The following is a 26,738-nucleotide window of genomic DNA, read 5'->3' as shown; positions in this document are numbered from 1 at the left end:
CACTGGATTTGCATCAAACTTTATTAAAAAAAAAAGTAAGGTGTACTCAAGGATTCCATTTATTTACAGCTATTAAAAATTTTACAGAAAACAATAAGTTAGCAGGTAATTGAAAGCTTAATCACATTAAACACTTTACTGTAAAGAAACTTCATCTAAATGGATATTCAGTTTAGGCTATAGTGCTATTTCATTTAAGAATTAAGGCCAAAAACACATTAACTGAAGGTGTGTTGGATAATACAAGCTTAACATTCAATTTCTTGACTATGATAAAGGGCAGTTCAGTACAGCATAGGCAGTCCTCATTTCAGTTGAAGTGTGTGTCTAACTGGGAGAAGCTGCCACACATTTTTCAAAAAGCGAGCACTAAGATTCTTGTCTGAATTCCACTTGGCTTTACCTGAAGGAAGAAAGAAGTGTGGAAAATCATTAGTACCCTCCCTTTAAAGGGTTCCTGACACAGATAAGATGAAAGCAAGCTTAAATGCAAGAGCAAGTTTCTCTACCTCATCCTTTTCTACACCAGCTATTGCCACATAGTCTGTGCTGTGCTTGGAATACTGAGCATTGGACTCTTCAAGAATTTTCAAATTGAATGCCTTGCAGAATATTTTTCCAAGTGTTGAAGGATAGACTGCAAAACAGCATTTAGGGGTATAAATCAACCTCAAGCTAACCTCACTTCTCTAATTTATAGGCAGGATTCTGCTAATTCTGCCATGCTGCAAAATTTACCTCTATGGGCCAGCTACCATGGAAATCTAGTTTTCCTGTCAGTTTGGACTCCATCTTTTGATCTCATTTAGTACCAGGACTGTAAAAGTTTTGTTCTGCTGCTTGATTTTACTTGCCTTAGAAAGCAGGAGGCTGTTGTTTTGTATTCATATTTCAGTGAAGTGATAAACCAGCATCTTTACAAGGTTGTCAGATTTCTCTCTCCAGTGTATTGTAAACTAGCGCTGCCATTTATCTCTTACTAACTAGAGAACCTGAACATGCACCCTACCTTCTCTTCTTCCCTCAAAGCGATGCTCTCCCCCCAAAATTGTTACTTTAGCCACTTGTCCCCCCAACCTCCTCTGCCAATGCATTCTCTATTTGCTTTCCCTCCCATTCATATCCTGTGAAGCTGGAACAAGGGTGAGGCATACAGACTCCATAGCTTATAAGGGATGCTGACGTTTGCAGCATGCTGAAGTGGAGCCCTGTAGCTTGCTAATAACCTACTCCATTAAGGATTTTTTGGAAGAGGTTCATAGATAAGGTCTTGAGAGACTGTTATCTAGCCTGACTTGTATAACAAGCCATGCCACTTTCCTGCATTAATTCCTGCTTGAACTAGAGCATACATCAGAAAAATCCAGTATTGATTAAAAATGTTAGTGATAATCTACCACAGCCTTGCTAATTTATGCAGTGGTTAATTACCCTCCTTGTTAAAAATTGCGTCTTTAGTTCTAGGGCTGTTGATTAATTGCAGTTACTCACACAATTAACTCAAAAAATGAATCATTAATTGCACTGGTAAACAATAGAATACCAATTGAAATCTATTAAATATTTTTGGATGTTTTTCTACTTTTTCAAATATATTGATTTCAGTTACAACATAGAATACAAAGTGTACACTGCTCACTTTATTTTTATTACAAATATTTGCACTGTAAAAATGATAGTATTTTTCAATTCATTTTACACAAGTACTATAGTGCAATCTCTTTATCGTGAAAGTGCAATTTAGAAATATAGCTTTTGTTTGTTTCTTACATAACTGCATTCAAAAACAAAACAATGCAAAACTTTAGAGCCTACAAGTCCACTCAGGCCGCCTCCTTGTTCAGCCAAACTCAGACAAACAAGTTTGTTTACACTTATGGGAGATAATGCTGCCCGCTTCTTATTTACAATGTCACCAGAAAGTGAGGACAGGCATTCGCATGGGACTTTTGTAGCTGACATTGCAAGGTATTTACATGCCAGATATGCTAAACATTCATATGCCCCTTCATGCTTCGGCCAGCATTCCAGAGAACATGCTTCCATGTTGATGATTCTCATTTAAAAAAAATTAATGCATTAATTAAGTCTGTGGCTAACTTCTTGAGGAAGAAATTATATGTCTCCAGTTCTGTTTTAACTGCATTCTGCCATATATTTCATGTTATAGTAGTCTCAGATGATGACTCGGCACATACTCATTTTAAGAACACTTTCACAGCAGATTTGACAAAACACAAAGGTGGTACCAATGTGACATTTCTAAAGATGGCTTCAGCACTTGACCCAAAGTTTAAGAATCTAAAGTGCCTTCCAAAATCTGAGAGGGATGAGCTGTAGAGCATATTTTCAGAAGTCTTAGAAGAGCAACACTCCGATTTGGAAACTACAGAACCCAAACCACCAAAAAGAAAATCAACGTTCTGTTAGTGGCATCTGACTCGGATGATGAAAATGAACATGCGTCAGCCTGCACTGCTTTGGATTGTTATTCAGCATGGACGCATGTCCTCTGGAATGATGGCTGAAGTGTGAAGGGACGTATGAATCTTTAGCACATCTGGCATGTAAATATCTTGCGACATTGGCTACAACAATGCTATGCAAACACCTGTTCTCACTTTCAGGTGATGTGAATAAGAAGTTGGCAGCATTATCTCCTGCAAATGTAAACAAACTTGTTGGAAGAAAAGGAGTACTTGTGGCACCTTAGAGACTAACCAATTTATTTGAGCATAAGCTTTCGTGAGCTACAGCTCACTTCATCGGATGCATAGCTCTGTGGAAGAGGGGAAAGTGGTGGATGTGTTGTTCCTTGACTTTAGCAAAGCTTTTGACATTGTCTCCCACAGTATTATTGCCAGCAAGTTAAAGAAGTATGGGCTGGATGAATGGACTATAAAGTGGATAGAAAGTTAGCTAGATTGTCAGGCTCAACGGGTAGCGATCAATGGCTCCATGTCTAGTTGGCAGCCGGCATCAAGTGGAGTGCCCCAAGGGTCGGTCCTCGGACTGGTTTTGTTCAGTATCTTCATAAACGATCTGGAGGATGGTATGGATTGCACCCTCAGCAAGTTTGCAGATGACACTAAACTGGGAGGAGAGGTAGATACGCTGGAGGGTAGGGATAGGATACAGAGGGACCTAGACAAATTGGAGGATTGAGCCAAAAGAAATCTGATGAGGTTCAACAAGGACAAGTGCAGAGTCCTGCACTTAAGACAGAAGAATCCCATGCACCGCTACAGACTAGGGACCGAATGGCTTGGCAGCAGTTCTGCAGAAAAGGACCTAGGGGTTACAGTGGACGAGAAGCTGGATATGAGTCAACAGTGTGCCGTTGTTGCCAAGAAGGCCAATGGCATTTTGGGATGTATACGTAGGGTATTGCGAGCAGATCGAGAGACGTGATTGTTTCCCTCTATTTGACATTGGTGAGGCCTCATCTGGAGTACTGTGTCCAGTTTTGGGCCCCACACTACAAGAAGGATGTGGAAAAATTGGAAAATGTCCAGCGGAGGGCAACAAAAATGATTAGGGGACTGGAACACATGACTTATGAGGAGAGGCTGAGGGAACGGCGATAGTTTAGTCTGCGGAAGAGAAGAACGAGGGGGGGATTTGATAACTGCTTTCAACTACCTGAAAGGGGGTTCCAAAGAGGATGGATCTAGACTGTTCTCAGTGGTAGCTGATGACGGAACAAGGAGTAATGGTCTCAAGTTTGCAGTGGGGGAGGTTTAGGTTGGATATTAGGAAAAATTTTTTCACTAGGAGGGTGGTGAAACACTGGAATGGGTTACCTAGAGAGGTGGTGGAATCTCCTTCCTTAGATATTTTTAAGGTCAGGCTTGACAAAGCCCTGGCTGGGATAATTTAGTTGGGGATCAGTCCTGCTTTGAGCAGGGGGTTGGACTAGACCTCCTGAGGTCCCTTCCAACCCTGATATTCTTGGTTCTCCAGTTCATAGCAGTAGCAGGAAAGGTTTAAAACATTTTTGGTAATCTTTCAGCTCTAACTTTTGCCTTTCATGCTTCAAGGCAAGAGTCATTTCCTCAACAGAGATGATGACCATCCTGTGCATTACCACAATTATTGTATTAAAGGCTACACAGTTGTTCACCTGTGTGACACCTGTCTCAGTGATATTTGTCATTCATTGTACTCTGCCTCAAAGAATAAAAACTGCAGCTACTGCATGTCAGACAAGTTAAATTGCTTCTTGTCCCAGGTCAGTAGCTCTCAGAAGCAAAGCTCTCAGTACTATTTCTTGTTCAGCCAATCACTCAAACAAGTTTCAGAGTAACAGCCGTGTTAGTCTGTATTCGCAAAAAGAAAAGGAGTACTTGTGGCACCTTAGAGACTAACCAATTTATCTGAGCATAAGCTTTCGTGAGCTACAGCTCACTTCATCGGATGCATACTGTTTCCACTGTAACCCCTAGGTCCTTTTCTGCAGAACTGCTGCTGAGCCATTCGGTCCCTAGTCTGTAGAGGTGCATGGGGTTCTTCTGTCCTAAGTGCAGGACTCTGCACTTGTCCTTGTTGAACCTCATCAGATTTCTTTTGGCCCAATCCTCCAATTTGTCTAGGTCCCTCTATATCCTATCCCTACCCTCCAGCGTATCTACCTCTCCTCCCAGTTTAGTGTCATCTGCAAACTTGCTGAGGGTGCAATCCATACCATCCTCCAGATCGTTTATGAAGATACTGAACAAAACCGGCCTGAGGACCGACCCTTGGGGCACTCCACTTGATACCGGCTGCCAACTAGACATGGAGCCATTGATTGCTACCCGTTGAGCCCGACAATCTAGCTAACTTTCTATCTACTTTATAGTCCATTCATCCAGCCCATACTTCTTTAACTTGCTGGCAAGAATACTGCAGGAGACCGTGTCAAAAGCTTTGCTAAAGTCAAGGAACAACACATCCACCACTTTCCCCTCTTCCACAGAGCCACTTATCTCATCATAGAAGGCAATTAGATTAGTCAGGCATGACTTGCCCTTGGTGAATCCATGCTGACTGAGGGCCAGAAGAGATGAAGGGTCTGATTTTCCACTATACTGCATCTAGCTCAGTAACTTTCAGCTTTTCTCTGATGTATAGCCATGAAATTAGTTATGTGCTCTGAAGAAATGCTGCAGCAGTACAGGAACCCTGTTTAATTCCACCAGGATTAAGTCATTTTGGGATGGGATCCTGTCAATAGCCTACACTCACTATAGACTGCTTGAAATGCCCTCATTTGGGGGGGGGGGGGGGGGGGGAGAGTGTCTGTCTTTGATTGTAAGCTCCATGGAGCAAGGACTGTCTCTGTATTTGTACAGTACCTAGCACACTGGGGACCTACTGTCATATGCCTTTAGGATACCATGTGATAGGACCTGTACCAGTACTATTGCATTTTGTAAAGTCTTCATGAGCTGTAATGGCAGTAGAAATACACATCCCAGAAAATCCATCCTCTCAAGTTAGTTCCTTTTTGAGCCCTTCTGCTATTTCTCTTGCAATATTTCAGCTTACATTTAAAAAAACCTTTAGGCGTGATTTCAAATAAAAATAATCATGCACTAAACTGTAGTGTTATTACAAAAAGCCATGCACATGACTGTTTGATTCTGAATCCTCACACACTCAGACCTCACTTAGGTGTTCTGGGAAATGGTAGTACTGAAGCATGAGGTATGAAAGCAGTTGGAAAATGAATGCTAACACCTCAAAGCTGTAGCAGCAGACCTGTGGCAGTCTAGTTTTTGGTGCTGAATGCATGCCCATACAGCTTAAATGTGGAGGAAAAAAACAACAGCAGCTGCTGAATGCACTACTGATATTAACCACTGATGCATGGTAAAAGCTTTAGAAGAAGCTGCACCCTCAAGTCAAGGCTGGAATAAATATTTCCTTTTCTATTTAATAGTGTGGCTATAAGTATCTGCATTGTGGGGGATATTTTCAAGAACAAGATGGGCTCCCAGTTCCTCTTGAAAAAAATCAGTGGGAGTTGAGGAGAGATTTGCAAAGGGCAATTAGGCACCTAAGTATTGTATCTAATTTATACCCCAAGATTGTACGGGTTTCAAACATCCATTTGGAATGCTAACAAAGATTTAAACACTAATAGCATCCCATCTATCAAGATTAACCTTGATTTCTAGAAGGTATTTTATTACCGCTTTGTTCAAAACAATTCATCCAAATTCATTAGTGGCAGCATGCTCCACATAGGAAAGTGTATAAGGAATTGGAATGAGGAAGTCCTGATAGCCCTATAAGTATTAATTACTCTCCTATACATACTTTATTCATTTCTTCAGCTACTCTGCTCCTCAGTTAGCAGCTCTTGTGTTTTGGTTTATAGTATCCCTGCGGTAATCTTTAGCCCTTACTTCACTTAAAAAAACCCAACCCACTTTAGATTACCGTGCCTTAACATTACTGCCTTGATTTATGCCCCAGCTAACTTGCTGAACCAAGCACATAATCTCTACAGCTAGCTCAGGGAGCACAGTATTGAATATCAAGTGGCTACCACTGAACCAACCACCTGTGCACTCCCTCTTGGTATTTTTGTTCTCCAGGCTTTCACTTCTCCTTCCCTCACCACGACCACCTCCATGCTGTTCCTACATGCAGGATTTGCTCAGTGTCATTAGCAGCCGAGGCAAAGTGACATTCACAATCTTAATTTCACCCCCATATTCCTGCTGGGCAAGCACTGTGTGGAAGCAGCAGCACAGGGAGCTTTCTTCCACGGTGGGGAGAATTTGATCCCTGATCTCCAGCTGATCGTAGGATACATTCAGGTGTCTAATTCAACAGGAAGGATTTACACAAAATATTGAATTCCCAGGACCCTGTGAAATCTGTACCATCATCTTTCTTAAACTCTTAAGTCCTGCTTGGGTCCTTTACTATGAAGATACTCATTTTAATACAAGATATACCCTAATGGAGTACAACATTATTCTTGGTACATAGCCATCTACTGCACACATGGTATCTTTGGTAACACAACAGTTGCTCAAGTGGCAACTCCTCAAAGAATTCTCACTTTTTTGGAGGGGGTTCATTACTTCTTCCTCTGCTATTTGACCTCTTTTTGCCCCGACTCCTGGACCGAGAGGAGCTTCTACTTCGGCTTCTGCTATGACCACGTGTACAACTACGACTTCTGCTGCGACTACGACCTCTCCTCTTCTTCCCTCTACTATGTGACTGCCTTCGTTCCCAACTTCTTGATCTGCTACACCGCCGTCTTTTCTTGCTCTTGTGGCTACTTTTTTTCCTCTCTGATTCTCCATTTCTTTTGTAAGAATGATCTGGGCTAGGGCTGCTCCGTCTTCTTGACTTGCTGTAATAGTCCTCATGATGGCCTGTTCTGTTTCTCCTTTCAGAGTTTTTAGCTGACAGATTGGTCCGTTCAGGAGAAATATGTATGTCTCTGTTGGCCTCCCAAAACTCATTGTGTGGATTTCTGAATACGTGAAGAAAGTTGCAGTGTTTCCCTCTTGGGCATTTCTGCCTTTCAAATAAACCTGCAACAGATATTTTTATTTTTTAAAAAGAAGGTCACTGGTAATGTTATACAAAGGCAACAATTCTATTTTTTTAATGAAATGTCAGCCATTTTAATTAAATATGTACTTTAAAAGATTTGTTCCGCTTAATCTTTTGGCCTTTTCCACTATAGATATTCATACCACGCCTATCAGCCTCATCGACAAAGAAAAAACACACTTCAATTCTTTTCAAAGATTATACTCTAATCTTACTCATGAGACACATCCATCCTGATATTAGTTTTAGCTTTCAAACATTCTAGTATGTCTTATGCTAAAGTGAGCTAGTAATTTTATAACTTAACTTTCCTAGTTACGTAAATTGGGCAGGATGGGTGTTAGTTAAATCTCAGGGATTTCTGGTAAAGGCATGAGTTAATCGGCATGGACTGGCCCCTTATAGCCTAAGTGCTATCCTGGAGGTGCGAATTTTCTGTTCAAGATAAATACATTTCAGATTGTAGCAAGACTGAGGTAAGAGTCAGCTAAATATAGTTAACACTGATCATAATGAAGAAGCTATGTTTTAATGTTTCAGAACCAGTTAGGTTGCTGGTTTCGAATGAGATATAAAAATGTACATCCTGCCTATTTTACAATCATCTGTTATCCCAAAACACTCTTCCTAAAGGTTGAGGGTGTTATTGCATCCTAACTACAGTCAGTTTCCTAAATCCCCCCGGCAGTGTCAGTTGGACACCATATACACTTCCTGCCCAAAGCTTCTGTAGTCTAGTACATGTTTTCAGCTTGTTGCCTTGCACCCCAAAAGGTTCCTGTAATTTTATGTGGATCTCTCTGATTTGAAAGCCGGTAAGACATCACTTCTTAATCTTTTAGTTCTCTAATAAGTCTTTTAGTAATGAGAGACTTTCCCTTTTATAAAGGTTGATCCCTGACATACCACATATAGCAGTTTTCCACCTTGTCACTGGGCAAAATTCACACTGAAGTTGTCGTCCTGCATACCATCGTCCATTGAATAGAGTAAGGGCTTCCTGACAGTCTCGCTCCCTTTAATTTAAAGATAAGGCAGCCTGTAGCATTACTGGGATATCATACAATCCTTTAAATTCTGTTCTCTATCAAATTTGGACTCTTACTGCAGTATGGGGATGAATCACATAGATAAAATGGGGTTTAAGTGACATTCAAATTTAAGTAAAATAGGAATATGGAATTAAACCTTTTAGAACCCAACAGGAAAAAGTAAAATTGTATTACTTGGGTACTGCTTATGATCTAGCGTATATAACTGTCAAGCGTCATAAAAGTTAACTGCAAGGCACTTACGATTGGTACTGAACATATACATTTCCCCGCAGGTGAGGCTCAAAGTTGCAGCTGACCTAAGAGGAGATGAAATGTTAGATTAAGGCTTCTGAAATACTGAGAGATCCACATAGTTCATTCATGATGGAACTATACGCATCCCAGTTTAGCTCACACGTAGGGTGACAAGAATGTAAAAGTATTTTATTTATCAATTCTTCTGGCCTGGTTTTCACATACAGGTTTAATAAAACTGAATACTTAATTCTGATTAAATAGAAGTTTGTTTAAAAAAAAGTATTTGTGGTATATTTGAACAACATTTAAAATGGTTTGCTTTGATGTTAAACATAGGAGTTTTCTTTTCCCCTATAGCTGACAGCTTTTAGTTGAAAATACACCCCCCCCCCCCACCTTATACTATACCTCATGCTCTGTTAATCAGGTTCTGTTTCATTCTCTAGAATTGCACCCTGGGTAGGCAACACTGATGTGTCACTACATGATTAATCCTCCTGATTACATGGTGTTCTGTCCAGCTGGACTGTAAGAAGGCATCACCAATACTACAAAGACAGTCAACACCACCTGGACTCTTAATAGCTAATGACAGTTAGTAGTAATAAAGGCTAAAAGTGCTGTTGGAGCTGCTAATGCTCATCATTAGACACTAATAGCACTTATAGGAGAGGAAAAACTGACAAGGCAAGGGGGAGAATGAATAAGGAGATGAAGAAAAACAGAGGTGAAAAATCAGATATGAAAAAATAGCCACAACATGTATTTCAACAGACAAGCAATGCTGACACTGGAAAAGTTTGATATTTTGGGAGGTGGGGTCACCACCCTTTTAAATATGAGATACTCCAGCTCTGAAGTGGGCACTAAGCACTAATTCCTAAATTCACATATAAGCATCTCAATCTGACTAGGAATAAAGAGAAGCTCAGTTTAAGACAGGAGAAAGAAGGCTACTATGCAAATAGCTCTTAAATATTTAGCCCCTGCTGTTGTTTTCTTTCCTGTACTGGACCAAAAAGTTGGTTTCATTCCATTGAAAGTGATTTAAAAGCTCTTTTGATGGCATAGTTTTGTTGCACAAATAGAGTTTTCTAATCTTTGAAATGTTACATAAAAGTACATTACTTCAGATTTAACTTACTGATCAGATGTATGTTACCCAGGTTGAAAATGCTTAGGATAGGAATTTTCAGACAGATATAGGTTAAATACTTCAATAAAGAGAATGTGGTATTAGCTTATTAGTAAGTAATGCTACAGTCAACATTTCTGGCTCAGACACTGTAAAATAATTCAAGCCATTAGATATAGAATGGCCCCACGGCAGCATAATACAGACAAGCTTTTACCAATAGTGTACCACAGATCACACCATTGACATGCAAGAAATAAGCCGAGTGCGCACTAGGGAATTTTATAAAAATACCTACCAGTGCAAGTTAACCAATGGTAGCTTTAGTGTTGACAAGGCTCTGCAGCTTCAAGTGTTTATCACCATGTTAGTTAAACTTGATGAAAAGCAGGCTTAATTGCATGGCGGTACAAGTGGGACTGGCCTTAGAAGCATTGTCTACACCTGGACTGGTGGGAATTTGTTGTTGTCTTGTCCCACAGTAATAATGTCCAGCATGAAATCTGAGAATGAATTAGGTGACTCCAACAAGGTTCTTTGAAAGGGCTCGATGCAAGGTGTCAAATCTGTACAATATTATATTCAAAGGCATAGGTGGTTGTGAAAGCTTGCTCCTGAAACATCTTGCAGAGTGCATCTATCTAGATCCCATCTGCTGATGTTCATTCCTACAGTGTGTGTCCCCTTACTCTCACAACAGTGGATGTTATTTTCAGAAATCCTTTGGTTTCAGAAGATCTTGTCTTTCAACCATTTATTTCAGCTAATATTTTCTTTGATAAGGCATCAATATCCTCAACCATTGTCATTCCAATCTGAGTTTCAGATCTTCCAACTTTGGCCACATCATCAGCTAACTCAACTCCTGTATATATTACTGTGTAATGAAATCCACTGAAAAGTCATTGTATTGCCTTGCTTTCTGATCCCCCAAGCCTCATTATCAACAATGCAATTCACAGCATTCAGGTGGGAATTTTGTTTTGTAATACAATTCCCAACAATGGACAAGTGTATTGTACAACAGGAGAAAAATATCTGGGGGGAAAGGAAAGGCAGAGAGTTCAACAAAAGGAAAGAGGGTGGAGGGATAAAAATGGAAAATAATCAGGACTGGTCATGAGAAGATACTTCTCTTTCTTGGGATAGATCAGAATTAAGGCTGTAAGAAAAGAAAATCGTGGTTTTTTTTGGTTCAAAGGTTGTAGCCACAGTTGATTTAAAGTTGTGGTTTTGGTGTGGAGGGCCTGAGCCCCTGTGCTCTAGAGTTGGCCCCAGGCACAGAGAGACCTCTGAAAGCCTGTGGGAGGCTGGAACTGCTGGGGCTCTGCTGTCCCAAGCCCTGTGACTGTGGGAGGCACAAGTCCCAACCTGGCCCCATTCACTTAGGCCTCCCCAAGCCTATCCTCTGGTGCAGCTGGGCAGCCACAGAAAGCGAAGTCCTCAAGATCACACAGAAGCTGCTTCTTGGCGGATCTAGCCCACATCACTTGGCGGAGGCAAAACTGCATCAAGTCAAAGTGCAAGGCCAGCACCAGCAGGGCCGAGTGCAGGCAGCAGCACTCACCACAGAGCTTGGGTAGTGAGCAGGACAAGCCTCCTCGGAAGCCTGGCCTCAACCCACATGGATCCCTGGCCCCATCCTTCTCCTCAGTGGCCTCCGCCCCCACCTGCTCAGGACAAAGGGGCAGCCAGGCCAAATTTGATTGCATGGCACTGCAACTTGGTGCAGGAGGTCCAACGCCACTCAAACTTGCAGCAACTATAAAAAGCTGGTGTTTGGTCACAGCTGCAGTTTCTGCAACAAATTCTACCATTTATAATTAGTCAGGTACTATTCAAACATTTTACTTTCATGCTCGTTCAATCTGTCAAACAAATATTTTTCTGCTCTTCACCAAGTCCTAGTAGCAAGTTATATTTTTAAAAAGTGAATTAAACAGAAAGTTGACTGTGTTCTAAATAAATCAAGCATATAACTATTTTACTCCTTTAAATTACCACAGGCTTAGTTTGTCGGGGGAAAGGGGGGGAAGGTGAGAGACGCACAGCCATGGCAGCACTGCTACCTTTACTTTGTCTAAAAGGCTTAGTCCTTGGGCTAGTAGGTGGTTGGTAAAATTTTCCAGCCCTGAAAATGATCTGAGAATGTGCTGGCCTGCTCAAAAGCTTAGTAAGATAAGGGCTGAGAAATAACAGATTGTTTCAGAAGGTAATTTTATAGATATGTTGTGAGTTTGTCCCAGAATACGTTTTGGGAGGGATTTCACCTAAATCTTGAAGAAATATAATCCTCTGTGATGACCCAGAGATTAGTTTACAGGTGCCATCAGAAATACGCAGTTTGAATTGAGAAATTGTACATAAACTTAGCTATGACCTATTCCACAACTGAGATTTACACTAGTCAAGACTGGCAAAGGAACAATGAGATGTGATGGTTATCGCTGGGTTCATATGCATACCTTGAATTGAATAACCTTTCCCACATTCTTGAACTCAGGCAGTACATCTTCATAGAAGTCTAGGAACTGCTGGTAGGTTTCCTCCTCACTGTACTCAAGACTTGCATCCGTATCATAGTCATCTCTTCTACACTGCTCCATCCCAAACGTAACAAACATACCTCTGATCAGAAGCGTCTGACTAGATGTTGGGTAGTTATGTTTGCGGGAACACCTATATAATTTATGGTAAAGAAAAAAACCTCACTTTCAGCAAAGGCTACACCTGCTAAAGCTGCAAACATTTGCTATTTCTGGACCCACTAACAGCTCTGAATTGCAAGAAAATATTCTAAAAAGGAGCTTCATTCATGTAATTATGGGAATCAGCATATTTCAAGGAGTAAAGCAGGTAATTCAAGACAAGTTGCCTGATAGTTTTAAAGCATCTTGCCATATACAAATGCCAATAGTGTTCACAAACACACAAAGAATCATCAGTTGGAAATTTCAAAAATGATGAAAGGCATTTATTCAAATGCTGCTATTTTGGAATGTCTGTTCAATTTTTGAAGGGTCTTGCAAGATATTTTAAAGTCTTACTTCTGTAAGAGCCCCTCCATTCTTCTTTGCAAAATTAAATAACTCTTATTGAAGTTAATGAAACTACTCTCATCCTTTTGGGAAGGGGAAGAGGAAGGAAAATTAGGCGCCAGCTTGTGAGCATCTACAGCTATGGAAATACTACATTTTACAAGCGACAGCTCTGTACAGAAGTTTTATTTTAACCTACATCACATCATATTGGTGGCCATAAGTGGCCTTCAGATGCTGCAATACGGTGTTCACCATAACAGCCTGAAGCTCAGTGAGACACCCTCAAATAGTAATCTCTCTGTCTTGCTTCTGAATGAGAAGGGTTTCACTATGCTTTAGGATCTCTGCTTCAAACACTCCCCTGTTCACCCAGGTAACTGAGTCAAAAAGCTCTGTCCAAAATGTGATAGTTCTTTCTTGGAAGCACACTTCAGAGGATACAGCTTAAATACAATGCAGTCAAACTACCACATTTATTAAAACTCTAGACAAAGAAACCTTGTATGATAGGAAACTAAAATTGGAAAATATAGAAACCCTGTTACAATAAAGCTAGGAGGTTTGTTCATGATATACGAACGTAAACCCCCGTTTAGCCAACCCTCCATTTTCCCACTCTCCGCCAAACAACCAGGACCCAAGGGCCAGAAGTGCTGCTAGCTAGTGCTGCAGCATTGCACTCTCCCATTCTCCAGATTATCCCACTTTCTGATTATCCAATCTGGCCCCGGTCCCAATTAGATCAGATAAACGGGATTCTGCTATACCGGACCAGACCAGTGGGCAATCTAGCTCGGTATCATGTCTGACAGCGGCAAAGAGCAAATACTACAGAGAAAGGTACAAGCCCTGTAACAGAAAACTATGGAATAGGCTGTCCATAGGAAGAAAGTTTTTTCCTATCTCCAAACAATTAGTGATTGACACATACTTAGATCCTATCTACTGTAAATATGTTTTCATTTTTGACACGAGTCTAACTTTGAGTCCTACTAAGCTCAACCTCAACAGGTAGACTTCCACTGCTTATTTATGAATTATACAAAAAGGCTTCATTTCAGGTTTAAATTTGTTGCCTTTCAATTTGATGGTACGACCCCTTCTGGTATTGCAAAATGGTAAGAGCACCCTACTGATCTTCTGTACCATTCATTTTATATATTTCATAACAGAACAGTGCCCAAGAAAGGAAACACGTGTGATTCAAGTCATTGGAACACATTAGGGCTTATTAAGTTTTCAGAGGCAGTAAGTAAGAGATTAGAAGGTCAGGTAGTTCTGTTCACCTTGTCTTATGAGAACAGGGGAGTTCCCAATGAAATTAAAAGGAAACATTTAAAACCACTGACATTTTTACACAATACATAATTAACGCATTGAACTCTCTGCCACAATATACCATTGAGACAAAGAACTCAGAAGGATTAAAATGGGTTAAATATTATTTTGAGTAGTAAAAATGTCATCTGCAGTTGAAATAGCTAGGATGAGGTTTAAAAGTGGTACCAACTCTCATCTTTTAGGATTGAAGCCAGCCATTAACTGCCAAAGAAGCTTCCCCAGAATTATGTTGTAGAATTGTCCACAATGGATATTTTGCATGTCTCTCTGTAAAGCATCTGGTACAGAGCACTTTTGGAGAAAGGATACTAAATTAGATGGACCATGTGCAATGACCATGTGTACCGTACAAATAATGAGATACTGGAAAGTCACATGACACTTCCAGTCGTGCAGATGTACACTACCTTGTTTTTGTAGCTGTTTTAGGTGCAGTGTATGCAAATTTAAGTAGATATCTGACTGGACATATTCTTTTGGAGCTGTACCAATAATAACAGGAAACTGCATATACTCTGATGACATAATGATCTACCTCTGCAAATGCTTCTGCTGAATCAGTCAGTCAGATCAAAACTGGGACCAGACTATTGGCAGTTTGATGTTCTAATAAAAAAAGATAACCCAACTCTGACTGTGCACTGCTTTTACTCTCAATTCAGAGCTGTGTAACTGAGAACAGAATCTTATCTAGTAAGTCTACAGGAAACCCACACAGCAATAGTGAGGAGATAATCTGATCACAAACCTGTAAGAAATCCCAAAGGAGCAAACCCCTTTCAACCATGTTATATTTCCAACATTTGACCAGTTACCTGTCTCCAAATCTGCAGGATCCTGTTTTGATATAAAATGGGCAATTAGCTCTATCTTTCTCCGTTCCTATGTTCTCTGGGGGTTCTGGGTTATGCCAGGTAGTGCCATTTTCCAGCTGTTTAAAAACACCATTAACAACATATCATTACTTTAACGAGCAGAACACAGTAAAATAAATAAATAAATGTGACAGCAAGGAGTCAAATTCAATACTTATGTAACTCAGTGTTATCTCCTTTGACACCCAGGTGAGTTTGAACCAAGGATTTTAAATACTACCCTGTATGGTCATCCAAGTGCTTATAATCTATCTAAAGATGGACAGCTCTTCCTTGGTAACTACATAAATTCGAGGAAACTCTACAAAAAAGGAACTTAAGATCACAAATGGAAATTTTCCATTTGCCAGAGTGCAGGATACATTAAGTTTTTACAAACAACGACAGTACTCAGTCCTTACACTGGACTTGCACTGTCAAAGAGAATTACAAATGTTCTTTCTTGCATTAGGATAGCCCACCATTCTAGCATAGGGGGATCCTCAGGGAAGAGATTCACCTCAGAGCAAAGCAACCCCAGGACTGAGAGAGTGTAACAGTGGCTAAAGACATCTTTGCACCCCCTTTCCTGAATTGGGCTGAATGCTTTCTGGCAGGAACTGAGGGTTGGGTCCATTAATTTATCCTTACAACAGCCCAGTGAAGTAGGTAAACAAGTATCAATTTTTATGCAGATAGGAATAATGAAGTACTAAAGTTAAAGTAACTTGCTCAAGGCCACAGAAAAAAAATCGGTCAGAGCTATGACTGGGATTAAAACTCAGGAATTCCCCATTTCTAGTTCTGTACTCAAGCCACTGACCTGGGACTCCTAAAATGCAACATGAGATTACCAAATTGGAAGTATTTGTTGACTTGAAGCAAAGTTGGAAGCACCCTTCAAAAGGTGAATTTTACTCATTTTAATAAGCAAAGCAGTTTGGAAAAGTGTTGAAGTAGTGCTTCTCACACCAAATAAAGCGAAAGCTATGATTATTTACAGTTGGCACTTCTACTGGGGATAGCACCATTTGGGAGGGGGCCATGGCAGAATGTCATTTGGGGCTTCAGCAGTGGTAGAACTCACAAACTGAAACCTCGTATCTTTCAATTTCAAACTCCAATATACTACACTTTCCCTTTGTTTCTCTCCCAGAAGTATATTAGAGCCCTAGACAATAAAAACAGTCAAAGTAGTCCATCCAGATTTTGTCAATTAGAAGTTTAGTTTCCTTGCTCAGTCTAAATATAATTGAGAATCCAACACTATTCCAATGTGGCTAATAGCAATCAACTCTGAAATGGGTAACTATAATTAAGTTTACGTCTTAGATACGTGTAAGAGTCTATTCAGTGCAAGAACCTTTACAAACCTTTACTGACTGGGTGAGATAAAATGAGTTGCTTTCTTTTAAAGAAATGGAAAGACTGAATGCAGGCACTGAGATCTAATTTAAGAACATTCTGCAGATTTTCTTACTACTTTTGACCAATATGAGATCTACACTCTTTCAGGTAGCCAAGTGGTTCCCTCTTTATTTCAGAATCAGTACTTTCTCCTGCTGCAGACTGCTTTTATTCAAAGAAAACATACCATCATAACAAGTCTTCAGTGGCCCAGAAAGCAGAATCCCAAAGTCATTCTGGACCTGGCTCTCCTGAACAGCAACAAGCACTCTCAGCTGCACTGCTACCAAATAGCCACAAATGTGCTTAATTATATGTTCCAGCTAGTAAATACATTGTTTATGGCTCATGGAAACCATTACATATTAAATTATACAAGGCCATTAGCTTCTCTTCAGAAGAGATTAATATCATGCCAGAAGACAAAAATCAGATGGTAGGGAATAGTGATCTTTCAGTTCTTTATTGAAAAGAGACTGAACATACCTGACTTTCAGCTTGATCCAGCATCTTCTGCACAGCTTCCTATAAATGGTGCAAACACAGGACTAGTGAAAACCCTGAAGAGAGGTAACTCATCTGGTTTCTTTAGTTAAGAACCTAATTTGCAATATGTAATGACCATACTCTCTAAAGTAGTGTGGTGGTTTGTTTTAAAAACACTGAAAATTTATATTTTGCTTTGCAGTAAGTCAGACCCCCTATAATGTTGTTAAAGGATACGTCTGAGAAGACTTCGCTGTAGATGATCGTTTTCTAATATCTAAATGCTAGAGCACTTCTCAAAGTTACTTTTGAAGCTAGTAGTTTCCTTTCTCTATTTTTGCTGCCACTGAACTGTATGTTACTTTGCACACCTAAACATATCTGTGGCACTAACGCTCTGCTTGATAAGTGGGCATAAATATAAAATGGAATTCAGGACAAGCCAAGAGAAGTGACCACTTAAGTTTAAAATGCATTTTTAATATTAATAAGTTAGCTCTGGATTTTCCTAGTCTTAGGTCTCTTTGCATACACACAGCCCACTCAGTAACATCTATAGCAAAAGTTTTGGATTTTATTTTAACTCTGGTGTTCTCAATTTTTTTTTATGGACTGAACTATGTATTAATAACGAATGGCTCATGAACCCACCTCCCCTCCCAGTCACAATCATGGGGACCCTTCCCTTCCAAGTGTTGATCATATATAGTTCCTGGGCAATTACAGCAATCGTTTACATTGAAGAGCAATTTTAGGAGAGTATGTAATGTATTTATATTGATTTTAATGTAATTTAGCAGCTGAAACAAGGTGCAGAGTCAGCACCATTTGACCATGTAGTTGTCTGTGGCCCACCATCAGGTGACCACGAAGAATTCAGGAACCAGTTTTAGCTAACAATTCAGAAATTTCTGCTGGCCAGTTTAAGCATGACATTTATTCTGTCAACTCAGTAGTGCTCTTCTATACTGTATACTGGATTCCAGGAATTAACAACTAACACCTTATTTCCACCACTCTCTTCCCCTTTAGTTATCATTTCAATCTTTCTATTGTTTTCTCTTCTCTCCATTTCAGTCTGTCCCACCATGTTTGAGGTTCTCCTCATACCTTCATCTTGGTTTGGACATCTAGAATCATACACAGAAGACATGCATCATAGCAACTTTCTGTTAGGTGGAGGGAGAGGGGGAGTGGTGGATAGAACTGCTTTTGCAGCCAGACAGCACAGTATTCCGAGCTCCTGTTTACCCAGGGAATGAGGGACATAATTCTGCCCCAGCTGGGTAAGTGCTGACTGCTGAACCAAGTCCAACCACCCTTTCCTTCCTTTACAGTCTCCACTCTTTCATTCCATTTGGATCAGTCTTCTATCCTCTTAGTCTACTGTCCACTTCTACCACTCACCCACATTTTACTTTTTAGTTTTATCTTTATCCAGACGATCATATCTATATCTTGGTGGCTGCCACCACTCATTTCACTTCCTCAGTAGTTCCAGAGAGTGACTGACAATTTCTGTCAGTGTTACTCCTTTGCTTCTACGGGAGAAGTACAGTAACTCCTCACTTAAAGTCATCCCGGTTAACATTGTTTTTTTATTAGGTTGCTGATCTATTAGGGAACATACTCATTTAAAGTCATGCAATGTTCCACTATAAGGTTGCAGAAGCAGGGGCTTGCCCTATTCTGCCTGCCCAGTGCTTCTGCTGGGAGTGGGGTCGGGATGCAGGGGCTTGCCCAGCTCCACCCAGCATTCCAGCTGAGGAGCAGGCAAGCCCCTGACCCCGCTCCCTGGCAGGAGCACTAGGTGGGCAGAAAAGGGCAAGCCCCCATGCCTCAACCCCACTCCCTGGCAGGAGTGCTGGGCAGGTGGAGCGGGGCAAGCCCCTGTGTCCTAACCCTGCTAGGCCCCTGCCTCAACCAAGCTTCACAATCATCATTGGTGAGTACAGTATTAAATTGTTTAAAATTATTTAAAACTTACACTGTATATGTATATAATGTCTTTTGTCTGGTGAAAAAAATTTCCCTGGAAACTTCCCCCCACCCCATCTACATTAATTCTTATGGGGAAATTGGATTCGCTTAAAGTGGCATTTTTCAGGAACATAACTACAACATTAAGCGAGGAATTACTGTATGTACAGTAACCTCAGTACTATCTTCCATTATTAAAAGCAGGAGGGAAAACTACTTGTTCTCTCTCCTCTCCTGCTGCAGTTACTTGAAGATGGCAGTGGGCTGAATCACATCTTTGTTTCTGGTGAAGCAGCTCTGAATGAAACTGAGTAGGATCAGATTGGTTTTCATCTCTTGCTGCTCTGGAGAAGTTGAAATGAGATGGATGAACTCCAGAAAGTTGTGATCATCCCTCCCCGATGACAGCAATGGGTCAACTTGACTTTGGACCTTTGTAGGAGGAAATCCAGGGGGACAGCTACAATCTCTCTAAATTCTAAGCAGATATTCTACCAAATAACTTTATTTGGTTAAATTCATTATAAAGCTGTTAACACTTTTCGATATTGTATTCTTCCCCACCCAGCAAGTTATGAAAAAGATACATCCTGATGAATGAGTCAGGTAAAGAGGACCTGTAACATCTTTTGAGTAAGAACACTGTTAAGGAACAGCAGCAATATAATTCCAGATCAAAGTAAGGAACTTTTTAAAAATGATTAGGTTAAGACTGCTCAGATGTCTGATAGGGAAAATATACAATACTATGTTAAGAGTTATCTTTAACGTGTCACATGTTAAGTGCACATGTGAGAATGAGTGCCAGCAATATACCTTCATATTTCCCCAATGCAAATAATTACAAGGGAAGAGTAATACAAGAAGCCATATGTTGCTACACAAACTGAAGGACTGAGGCTACTTTTGTATAATTTTTATCCCCAATATAAGGCTTCATTATAGTATAATAATATACTGAGGGTCTATTTCCAGGTCTCAGAAAAACACCTGTCAATTATTTCAACTCCCAGTTTTTTAACTCCAATAAATAGACAAGATGTCTTTTGACATTTATATATAATTGTAGACTGTTACATTTGGTATTGTAAGAGGATATGCAGTGTGTTTATCCTCCCAGTGCAGGCATCACCTCTCTCTCTCTCTTCTCCTGTTGCTTCTGCTCCTCCTCTTCTCTTTCCTTCCTTTGCTGTTCTTCCCATTCTTCTTTTATCTTTCTCTTTATGAGAAGAAAGAAACTGTTAATTTTCTTGGTAAATGATTAAAAGAATATTCCTTCAAAAATACAATACATACACATATGTACATGAATGACAAAACTAGAGGTAAATCCAAAACCATCACCCAGGGTGACTCATTTATATCAAAGTAACTTAAACTGTCGATTTTAATCATGTTTTAAATCACCAAGCAATAAACGCTGATTTAAATCTTTAATTTTAATCCTGCTTTGCATTTATACATCTTAATTATTTTCCTAAAGAAGTGTTGATTCTCATTGTTTGGTAGCCATTACAACTTGCAAAAAGAAAAGGAGTACTTGTGGCACCTTAGAGACTAACAAATTTATCTGAGCGTAAGCTTTCATGAGCATCTGATGAACGCATCCGATGAAGTGAGCTGTAGCTCATGAAAGCTTATGCTCAAATAAATTTGTTAGTCTCTAAGGTGCCAAAAGTACTCCTTTTCTTTTTGCGAATACAGACTAACACAGCTGCTACTCCGAAACCTGTCGTTATAACTTGTTGATTTGCAACTAAATATAGCCTTTCCACTAAATTTGGTACTTTTTGCAAACCAGAAGGATACATGATATGTATCTATATACATTTAAGTAATTATATGGTTTAACTTACATATTAGATTCTTAATGTTTATATTTTTAATATGGTAAAAAATGGTAAGTGATGCATTTCTTATTGACTAGATAATTTTGTACCTGTAATTTGTGTCAGGCTCTATTTGGATGGATATTTGAATTCAATCAAATATGCACAAAGACAACATTTTAAAATATGTTATTACTGCAATGCTCTGGATACATAAGAAAAAGGTTAATTAAAACACGTTTTGCATTTAAAACTGATTTATTAAATAAAGGAAACAATCTGTAAAGAGTGAATTGAACTGATCACCAAGTCCTTCAAGATTTTAGAACTAGTCGATCTTATTCTCTCACACCGAGACTGGTAGAAGAAAATAAGCTTTCATGCTTTTTCAACTCCCCATTGGCTTCTTAACTTTGAATGAACTACAATAATGTAACTGAACTTGCTGACTAAACTGAGATAATGACAATATTGTCTATGCATCTGCAGAAGAGCTACTGCTATCAAAAGCTGGCTCAGTACTTCAGCAAACTGATTCCAGATGCTCAGCCAGTGACTTTCACCAGTTCACTGGTTGACTTTCTTCAAAACTTGACAGCAATCATGTATTGCTTAAATATTTTTATTTAATTTAAATTATTTTAATAGATTATAGTGTGACGTGTCAGTCCATATTCTTTATGGAAATATGCTTATGATATGAATGTGACATAACTGAGATATACTTTATGCAAGATGGCTCATGTGAGATATTATTAGAAAGGTTATCATTTACTGAACGTGATTATCCAATTTGTATGCCTGTATCAGTTCTGTATCTGAAGTTAGGAATACTGACTATGTATCTGTATTTCAACTATGCTATTTTGGGTGATGCCCCAGCTAACACTTCAGGTAAAACAATGAAAAAGCCAGACAGCGCTGATGGCCCATCAGCAAGAGACAATGGACAGTAAAAGAGATTTGTCTTCCTGTGAACATGTGGATCAGCCTGTGAAGAATGGCTACAGGGGCGCTACAGGGCCCTACAGAGCCATATGACCATGTCACCTGGTACTGGAACCCATCTTGAATTCTGTACTTTTCCAGGAGAAGATGGGGTCAAACTAGGAAACAAAGGACTCCCGCCTTATGCAAAATCCTATTTAAGGGTTGGGAGTAAGGTAATCCAGGCCATCAATTTTCCCCTGCTACCCCACCCAAGATGACTACTGGAAATAACTAAGACTGAACTGGGGGAAAGAACTGGACCCAGGCTGGAATGGCGTCTGGCCTGTGAAGAAGATTATTAGAACCATATTTAGGGTGAGAATTTACATGTAACCAGTTTCTTTAGTGTATTAAGCTTAGTTTGTGTGCTCTGTTTTTATTTTCTTAGTAATCTGCCTTGTTCTGTCTGCTACCTCCTTAACTACTTAAAATACATCTGTTATAGTTAAAACATTTATTTCTGGTTTAGAATATAACCCAGTTTATGTGATTTCTAACTCGGAGGGCAAGAAGTTGTGCAGACCCTCCTTCTCATTGAGGAAAGAGACCAATTTCATAGAATTTTGGGTTTGTACTCCAAGGGGAAGGGAAGGTGAACATCTGGGTACTATGGCAAGCTCCTTAAACTGAGCCTTCGCAGAGCCAATCTCTGTCTCTCTGTGCAGCTGGGTGTGGCCCTGTGGGTGTGCTTGGCTGGAAAAGGCTGGGGAGCCTAACACAGCAAGACCAGGTAAAGGGGGCCCAGGCTGGCAGAAGAGTCTGACGTCCCAGCACACCAGGTGACATCCCACGGAGTCCAACCCGTCACAAATAGGCCTTAACATATTTCATATTGTCATTTCAAATATAAGTTTTAAGTCAGCACAATTTTTAACAATAAACCTGTATTTATATTTTAAATATGATTTTTTATTAAAAAATAGTAATAATTGATTTTTATCCATCCTGCCATCAACCATGTTATACATTGTAACCTTTCCAGAACTGAGTTTTTAGATTTATGGCAAGGGTGGCCAGAGCATTGCATAGATATCCTTTGGTGAGGAATGGTTTATATGTTTTTTAAGATCAAAACTGAAAAAAATAAACATACTGGACTTCCAAGCATTGTGTAGCTGCTACACAACAGAAAGACATTAATATTTTTCCCAGATGATGGGCAGTATCAGTTAAACACTGTTCTCAATTTATACTTCACCTCCTCTTCTTCCTGAAGTCTTCTCGTGGCCTCTTCCTTTTCCTTCTTGAGCCTGAAATCTTCTTGAGCCTTTTCTTCTCTCAGCAACCATTCCTCATGTAGTTTTTGCCTACCAATAAAATCAGATGCTACTTAGCAAGAAAAGTTCAGTATTCATCAGTAATTTGTGGACATACTTTTGTTTATATTTCAGCTGCCATGGTTGCAGACTTATTAAACATAGTTATAATTATTTAACACAGCAAGATATTATAAGTTTTTTTTCTTAACATTACATTTCCCCCAAAAGGTGCTTATTCATGTTCTTTTGAATTCTGTTGCCAGATTATGAGTTTCTTGGGATATGCTTCCAATCAATAGATCAACATTAATTCTGGGCAGGACTAGAACATAATTTAATATGGTTTCAGAGTAGCAGCCACGTTAATCTGTATCCACAAAAAGAACAGGAGTACTTGTGGCACCTGAGAGACTAACACATTTATTAGAGCATAAGCTTTCGTGGGCTACAGCCCACTTCATCTGATGCACAGAATGGAACACATAGTAAGACAACATATATATATATATATATACACACACACATACACACACACAGAGAAGGTGGAAATTGCCATACAAATTATAAGAGGCTAATTAATTACGATGCGCTATTATCAGCAGGAGAAAAAAACTTTTGTAGTGATAATCAAGATGGCCCATTTAGACAGTTGACAAGAAGATGTGAGGATACTTAACATGGGGAAATAGATTCAATATTTGTAATGACCCAGCCACTCCCAGTCTCTATTCAAACCCAAGTTAATGGTATCTAGTTTGCATATTAATTCAAGCTCAGCAGTTTCTCGTATGATCAGCCGTATGTTTACGGGCCATAATAGTCAGCCATATGTTTGTTGCTTATCCTAGGAGCTAAAACTAGGCAAAATAAACTGATTGAAATTTTCCAATTTAGTGATTTTGGTTAAATTGTTGCATATATTATGGACACAAGGAAATCCAGTTTCTCTGAAATTGCTGCGCACAGAAAACTCTGTTCGATCCACAGTTACCGGATATACTCGTTCATAAGCTGAATATTTTTGGTAAAAACGCGACGCATCAAAGAGCGGGGGTCGGCTTATAAATGGGTCTATACCAAAATGTGATGATTTTAAACGTCATAAAATCATTGAATTGATTATCTATTGTCGTTTTGTTTACCTGGAGCATCTGCAGGCATGGAGCCCCTCAGTTCCCTGTGGCCACAGTTCACTGTTCCCAGTCAAATTGGGATGCTGTGAACGCTCCAGGTAAACAAAGCGTCCCGACCCGCCAGTGGCTTACCCTGGGCCAGGAGCCAAAGTTTGCCAACCCCTGAAATATAGGGTTGGCTTATGAAAGGGTCATACAGTTTTTACTGTTTTTACCTATCCATCTTGGGGAGTCGGCTTATAAAAGAATGGGCTAATGAACGAGTATATATGGTAATTTTTCAGAGAAATCTGACTGTACGCTACATAATATGGACAAAAATAGATTTTGATTTACAAAATATAATTGTCAGAGATTTCAACATGAAATTAAATAAAAGACTAAACAACAATTTTTCAACTGCAGATATTATTTTAAACTCTAGATTATTTACCTTTCAGCCTCAAGTTGTTTTTCCTCTTCTTCCAGTTCCTCCTCTTCAGGCAATGGTTCACTTTTTTCTGTGATTTCTGAGGAAAAAGTAACATGTCCCTGTACATACATCTAAATATAATTTTTCTCCTGGTCCTCATCACTATGTATAACAGAAATGCTATAATATAAACCTTCAAATTAGAGCTACCCTAGTTTTTTTTTTAAATTAGTTTCTCCTTAAACTAAACATCAAAAATACCATTTCTTCAAAGATATTCATGTGTTAGTGTACATGCTTTCCTTTACTCTTGTAGGCTTAAACTTAAGATTCATTTAAAAAACCTGTACGAACCTTCAAAAATATTTACTACATATTGTTTTAAGTCATCTGACACTGTATGTGGGTAATAATGCACTACATGCTCAGATCTCCTAAAGAAAAATTCTATTTTATAAATCTCATTCTTCTGGAGCATCATTAAAATTGTATGTCTTCTGGTCCTTCAGATAACGTTGCTCACATTTTAATGTCTCCTTTTCTTTGTGACAAGAAAAAATAACTTGTACATCCTTACAAAGTAGCAACAAAAAAGACTTATCTATTACCTGAATCTCTTAATCTGGCAAGCGCTTGTCTCTTTTTCTTTCGTTTTTCTTTCTTCAGAATAGCTTTGTATTTTTTATGGCTAAAGATGGTAAAGTACATCACTTGTATTATGAAAAGTTATCAGAACATTTTTGTTGTATAGTTAAACATTTCAAGTTTGTCATCAACACAAAAGTCATAAAATCAAATATGCTAAATAACACCAAATATTCACAGAAGCAGTATTTCTATAAAAGTTTCAGACATTACTTTAAAAAAAGCAGCAAAACTTGACTTTAGAACTTCGTCTGGCCAATAATTAAGGCTACTAATTAAAGCTCGCTGCTGCTTTTGACATTACAACGTTGATCACACATGCCTGATCACACATGCCTTATCACGTTCTTCTTTGACTTATAACACGTAGGGACATGAGGCTAGCACTGACAATTGTTTACTCCACTTTCTCCCAATTATTCTCACATCTCCCCTATTATTCCTTGGGCATCTCTTTTGGTGGGTCCTCTTCCTCCTCTCTTTTGTTGTCTGTAGGGCCCTTACAACTCTGTCCTTGCCTTCTACCCCTTCTAAATATTGTCTGGGTGTGTAAATACTACAGATAATTCTGAGATCTACCTTTCCAATTCTAATTTCTAGCCAATAGCACATCTCAGTCTGCATCTGACAGCTCTGCATCAATGTGGCTCTCCATCAAGGTAAATTTACTGCAGCCAAAACTGAACTCATGATAATTTCCTTCTGAAAACTTCTCCCCTTCTCCAATTTCCCGGCACTGTTACCACCATCTCTAGCCTTCCTCTCATTCTGGCCTGTAATTGGGCCTGGTGGAAAGAGAGCGAGAAGAATCCTCGTTGACTTCTCTCTTTCTTGCCCCAAATATTCAGGCACGAGCTAAACATATTGCTGCTTCATCCTCCACAACACATCTACAGGGGAGAGAGGGGGCGCTGACTAACCGCACGATGCAGACGGGATAGGCGCAGCGCGGGGCAGGGATCCTGCTTATGTCGCTGCAGACCCTGGGGCGGGGGGGGGAGGGGCGCTCCCAGGCTCCCCGTTGTTGCTAACGGCAGCACAGGGCGGGCGGGGGGAATCTCCCACCGGCACAGCGGCCCGGGCGGGCCCGGCACCGGGGAGCGGCCCCCGGTGGTGCCAGCGTCAGGCAGGGCGAGGGGTCGTCACAGCAGCGCCCCCAGACTCACCCCAGCTTTTCCGGGGCCGCCGCGGGGATCAGCATGGGGGCCGCCATGTTGTGCAGGGAAGGGGGACGTCACATGATACGAAACCGGAAGAGGATAAAGCGGCGCCTTCCTTCCGTTTCCCTGGGTCGGGCGGAAGCAGGGACTGGTGTGTAAAACGGCGCATGCACGACACGGGGACGACGGCTAAACCTGCGCATGCGGAGGG

At 40.0% G+C, this 26,738-nt stretch overlaps 2 protein-coding genes across 4 annotated transcripts in view; one reads left to right on the top strand and one right to left on the bottom strand.

The window, feature by feature from the left end:
• Positions 1 to 3: 3 nt before the first annotated feature.
• Positions 4 to 26,654, bottom strand: ZRSR2 (zinc finger CCCH-type, RNA binding motif and serine/arginine rich 2). Of its 2 annotated transcripts, XM_077816154.1 has the most exons (12): positions 26,534 to 26,654; positions 25,331 to 25,410; positions 24,744 to 24,819; positions 23,117 to 23,225; positions 20,232 to 20,318; positions 17,120 to 17,158; positions 15,188 to 15,303; positions 12,456 to 12,669; positions 8,859 to 8,914; positions 8,470 to 8,579; positions 7,058 to 7,541; positions 4 to 403 (listed from the first exon to the last, which is right to left on the bottom strand). In XM_077816154.1, the coding sequence occupies exons 1-12, from the start codon at positions 26,578 to 26,580 to the stop codon at positions 400 to 402; spliced, it is 1,422 nt and encodes a 473-aa protein (XP_077672280.1). In that variant the 5' UTR covers positions 26,581 to 26,654; the 3' UTR covers positions 4 to 399. The 2 variants fall into 2 exon arrangements, with proteins under 2 accessions (XP_077672280.1, XP_077672286.1); XM_077816160.1 differs by lacking the exons at positions 20,232 to 20,318; positions 23,117 to 23,225; positions 24,744 to 24,819; positions 25,331 to 25,410; positions 26,534 to 26,654 and adding an exon at positions 18,123 to 18,856.
• Positions 26,639 to 26,738, top strand: part of CLTRN (collectrin, amino acid transport regulator) — a 41,646-nt gene continuing 41,546 nt past the window's right edge. The window contains exon 1 of one of the 2 annotated variants that reach the window (XM_077816174.1): positions 26,639 to 26,738. In XM_077816174.1, the coding sequence (XP_077672300.1) occupies positions 26,729 to 26,738 (10 nt within the window). In that variant the 5' untranslated portion in view covers positions 26,639 to 26,728. The other variant, XM_077816202.1, reaches the window with a different exon arrangement.

This window comes from Eretmochelys imbricata, chromosome 1, assembly GCF_965152235.1.
Source record: "Eretmochelys imbricata isolate rEreImb1 chromosome 1, rEreImb1.hap1, whole genome shotgun sequence".
NCBI lineage: Eukaryota > Metazoa > Chordata > Testudines > Cheloniidae > Eretmochelys > Eretmochelys imbricata.
Note: the sequence above shows the minus strand (reverse complement) of the source record. Positions and strands in the feature narration are given on the sequence as shown.

What these genes read in the sequence shown, in the direction of transcription:
- ZRSR2 (XM_077816154.1), bottom strand. Translation starts at nt 26,580, where the DNA reads ATGGCGGCCCCCATGCTGATCCCCGCGGCGGCCCCGGAAAAGCTGGG. An exon ending in GCGGCCCCGGAAAAGCTGGG is followed by an intron (nt 25,411 to 26,533) that starts GTGAGTCTGGGG and finishes TACCATCTTTAG; the next exon opens with CCATAAAAAATACAAAGCTA. An exon ending in GTATATGTTCAGTACCAATC is followed by an intron (nt 8,580 to 8,858) that starts GTAAGTGCCTTG and finishes TTTAAATTAAAG; the next exon opens with GGAGCGAGACTGTCAGGAAG.